General features: G+C 41.2%; 1 protein-coding gene across 1 annotated transcript; it reads left to right on the plus strand.

Moving 5' to 3' along the window:
- The first annotated feature begins 795 nt into the window (after positions 1-795).
- Positions 796-4,844, plus strand: emb (embigin). Its single transcript, XM_086077086.1, has 9 exons — positions 796-969; positions 1,932-2,009; positions 2,090-2,273; positions 2,414-2,496; positions 2,587-2,723; positions 3,065-3,226; positions 3,305-3,425; positions 4,230-4,308; positions 4,373-4,844. The coding sequence occupies exons 1-9, from the start codon at positions 912-914 to the stop codon at positions 4,431-4,433; spliced, it is 963 nt and encodes a 320-aa protein (XP_085933212.1). The 5' UTR covers positions 796-911; the 3' UTR covers positions 4,434-4,844.
- Positions 4,845-4,846: the final 2 nt, after the last annotated feature.

The raw sequence follows: 4,846 nt of genomic DNA on the forward strand, positions 1-4,846 counted from the left end.
TAAAATAAATGCCACTACTATTAACAAAAAAAAATCTGGAAATAAACAAAAAGGGAAATAAAAGGAACTTTAAAGAGAAATTTAAAAGTGAAAGCACCAGTTTGCCCCCTGGTGGCCATGTCAGACACACCAGAAACAGCAGCATAATCTCAGAAAAAAACCAAGATAAAACCCGTGATATTTGAATTTTGGATACAAATGCAAATCCGCGATATACTGAATCCGATAAGTGAACCGCGAAGTCGCGAGGGACCACTGTATTACTAAATCAATCAAGCCATTCTATTTGTGGACCCGTGTTCACATTTCTCAATCATCCGATTGAAGCCGGTACAACTGCTGTCATTACATTGTACTATTTTTTTTTGTTTCTATAGGCTTTTATTTGAGCTAAAGGAGGGTACACGTGTAAATTAATTCTTGATCCTTGGGGTATTTTGACGAAAGCATATCAAGGACCTATCAGGAAATCTGGGAACTGTGAGAATTGTGAGGGGGAGAAAAATGCATACACCCCATTCAAATAAGGAAATCCCATTAAAGGAGCCCTTTTTAGAAGCATCAAGTACACATGAACTTGAATTGACCTTGTACTGCTCCGGCGAGAAATGACTTCAGTTGTCACTCCCCTCACAAGACAAGACCAGCGTGAAATAATAATAGCAAACACAACATGAAAATGACACAAGATGATCAGGAGCCTGCGGGACAGCGCCTCCCTCTCCGGCGGAGCAGCCTGACTCGACGCGGGCTGCACGCTGACATCAGCGCGGAGGCGTCACCGTGATGCAGCAAGAGTGTGAGGAGGAAGAGGGGGGAGGGGCAAAGATGAGCTGCTCCACTCTGCAAGAGGGGACACACGGAATAACATCGTCATCACCACCATCGTCATCATCATCATCATCATCATCATGATGCCGGCCTCCTGGATGCTCCTGCTGCTGGCTTGCTGTGGATGCGGCAACACAAGTAAATATGTTTGTTTATGCAATGTTCAGTGCGATGGTGTGTGTGTATTTCACCGGCCTTGTCCTTCAAGTCACGTAACCTGGTGCGGAGGAACCAGCAGCTTAAAAAAATTATTTTTTAACAATCTTTTTTTTTTTTCAATTTTGACAGATACACAATTTCACTTCATTATAAAATTGTATTGTTGCTGTTGAGAATACTATATTATGGATTAAGGTGTTTATTATGGACCTTTTATTTGTACAAATTATGTTTTTAATTCAAATATGAACAACAAATGACATAAGTATTTTTGTATGGAATTGTGCAGCTGATGGATTAATATTAAAAAATAATAATAATAATTAACAGTATGTGAATCTGGCACCCCAAAAAATGTGAGGATTAAACACAAATGTTATATTCAACCAAAGCATATTTATTTGTCTAACCAAAGTCCGCTAGCTTAATGCTAACATATAATGCGAAACACCATAGACGGGCTAAATGGAGATTAGCATTGATGTTACAGTAGTCATAAACCTTCAACATACACGGAGCAGCAGCACATACTAAGAAAGCATGCAACATTTACGGGACCTTCTCTGCCTTTTCTTCTTGCTCTTAATTCAGTGCTTCTCAATTATTTTTTGCTTCAAAAGATAGAAAATATTTCGCGCCCCCACTCCTACAACTCTCCCATGGTGAATAGAAATAATATAATTTGTTTATAAAAATTGTGCTAAGTACGTCTCTGTTGGGTGCAGTCCGATCATGAGAGCGCGCCACTGCCACCTACTGTTGTGGATGTGCAATTACACTTTCTTCTAGTACGGCAAGAAAAAAAACACGGTGAAGTTGCGCAACTCTAATTATCCTGTGTACTGTAAAAACTTCTATATCTACTATATATGATCGCTACTGCAAAAAAATAATCCCTTTAAAAATCTGCAATATAGTGTACAGTACATATTTCTTATCAGAGACCGTCGGCCAGACGCTGCCTCCGTTGGAGCCTGGTGGTCACTTCCCTTCGGACGTGCGGAGTGTGTTGCTCAAAGGTAGAAGAAACGCACAAAAATCAACGTGACCTGAATGCTGGAAGTGTAATTACGCTTTCGGAATGTTCTGTTCAACGCAGGAAAAAGCCACACCGACAAAGTGGAAGTGTCGGGTCCCGTCAATCTGACGCTGCAGTGCACCTGGACGGACAACGGCAACGTTGCGGACAATGTGACGGGACACTGGCGAAAAGACGGGCAAGACATTGCCAACAGTCACGTGACGCTGCAGCGGGACAAGCAGCAGTTTCAGCTTCAAAGAATGTAAGACACTCAACAGTGGTTCTCAAAATGTTTTACACCAAACCCCGCCTCAAAAAAACGAATATATACATGCAAATTGTGCGTGAGTGGTAAAGCTATCTTTAAAAAAAAAAAAAAAAAACGATATCTTGCCTCCCGAGGTTCATCATTAAAGACGAAGAAAGTCTGGGAAGATACTCGTGCTTGTTTGGAAATGAAGCGAAGGTTGATTTCATTTTAGCAGGTGAGTTTTTCCTTATGAAAGGTGGCAGAACTGCATGTAATTGAAAAATGAATGATGACGTCGGCCATTTTTGCACGTGGCTCTCACCAGTGCCGCACGTCGGCGACGTGCGGGACAAGCCGGTGGTGAGCTACGCTGGGGACTCGGTGATGTTGGTGTGCAAGATGGATGACAGCAAGCCCAAACCCAAAACCTGGTTGTGGTTTCGAGCCAACGGCACTGACAAGGTGTGACATGCGGAATCATTTGGGGGCGTTTGTAACAGTACTCGACATCTCATCATGGACCGTAAAATGACATTTTTGTCTTCAATTTTGATGAATGCATTGACATTTCTTGTTAAAGTGCATGAAGAAATTCACCAACAAAAATGTATGATATTCATAACTACGTACCTTTAAAAAACCCCCACCTCAATTCCTTTTTGGTACCTGGGTGTACTTACAAAAGTTTTTTTATGCTAGGATCTCTATTGTAAGCTACAAAGTGTAAACAAAGTTTGTTGTTTGATATTTTCACAGTTTCCCCTCTCATGTTTCATTTGTGCCATTTCCTGCTCATCTTTTAGGAGCAGATCGACACTGTGGCAGAACCTCAAAAGTACCAAATCAAAAATGACGGAAAGGCCACCAAGCTGCAAGTGTACAATCTGACCATGGACGACTCGGTTCTGTTCTACTGCGGCGCCGTGTTCGCCGTCGGCACGGCCTTCAGCCACCTGGAGCTGAAGGTAGGTCACATTAACACTTGCGGGAAAATCGAAAGCAATGTTTCGTTCGGTATGCTGTATTTGGTTTGTACTAAAAAGGTGATCACCATTCACGAGCCCTTGAAGCCCTTTGTCGCCATCGTAGTGGAAGTCCTCATCCTGGTCGCCGCCATCTTGCTCTTTGAGAGGAGTCAATCCAAGAAGAGCCAAGCACAAGAAGGTATGCAGGACACAACTTTAGGAAGACCTGAAACATCTCGTGATGAGCGACATTTGCTTTCCATTATAACAAAAACGGCAGTGAGAAAAAAAGTACTGTACTACATTGCTGCTCTATTTATTTGATTGTAGGACAACTGGACTATTTTTTTTTTGTTCTATACATCTAGCTAACTAACACACTAACTTTTACTAGCTAGCAAACTTAATGAATAACAAACTAGCTAAATAACTAATACCTTAATAACTAAAAAAGCTATCTATCTAGACAACTAACCAAATAAGTTTACTAGCAAGCCACCTAAATGTCTAACTGGTTAATGGTTAATTAACTACTAACTAACCTAATAATGTTCACATGCTAGCCAACTAAATAGCTTACTAGCTCCTGTAATTAACAAACTAGCTAGCTAACTAACTAACCTAGTCACTTTTGCCAGCTTGTCAACAAAACATCGAATTGTGCTCGCTAGATAACTAGACACCTAGTCAACTAGTGAGCTAAGTAGCCAATTAGAGATGACTAACTAGCCCACTGCCTTTTACTCACCAGCTAAATAAATGTGTAACTAGCTAACTAACTTACTGGAAAGATAGTTAACTTGATAGCTAACTTACTAGACAGCTAACTAAATAGAACCTAAGATTATTTTTTTTTGTAGTTAGACACTCAATGCCAGCTAAATGCCTAACCAGCGAGCTAGCTAATTAGCCAACCTCTTGCGTTCATGCTTGGGGGAGACAATGGCATACGTGTTGTTAAAGTTGGGTGTGCCTAATGTTATGACCACCGTGTCCTCGTTAGCCTCAGGGGACGAGGTGGCCAACCCGGAGCCCCCGACGACCACCAATGTCGAGCCCCTCACTACCGCCACAGCCGCCACGTGAGTACCCACAATGCACTGCCTAGTCATTGTGCACATGTTGATTTTGTGACCTCTTCTTTAGGCCGTCGGGAGAAAGCAACGGACTGGAAGAGAACCCGTCGGCCAGGCAACGCAAGGCTTGAAAATAGTCACTCAACAAAAGCAATAACTAATTATAGCTCCAAATCCAATCTATAATCTCTACCTATAATAAAGCAGCTTTTTTTTTATTTTACTTAAGGCAATAATGACTTTTGAGCGCAAATCAATTATCAACTGATGTCAAGATGCTGAACGTGTAGTGCAGATCACTAGCTCACTAAAATTGAATAATTGTGTAACGTACTGTATTATTAGAAGTGATACAGAATGTGATGTGCTTTTTTTTTTATGTGTCAAGGTGTACTGTACTGTAAATTCACTTTTTCTGTTCCATATATGGTACATAGCTTGTGTATCTTCCATTGTGTTAAAAGGGTCGCATTCAAATCACAGTATTTGTAAACACGGTCATTAAAACATGGCGGGCAGAAATAAAGAAAAGAACATCAGCATC

This window comes from Leptonotus elevatus, chromosome 5 (genome assembly GCF_054856555.1).
Source record: "Leptonotus elevatus isolate MCC_2025b chromosome 5, RoL_Lele_1.0, whole genome shotgun sequence".
Classification (NCBI taxonomy): domain Eukaryota; kingdom Metazoa; phylum Chordata; class Actinopteri; order Syngnathiformes; family Syngnathidae; genus Leptonotus; species Leptonotus elevatus.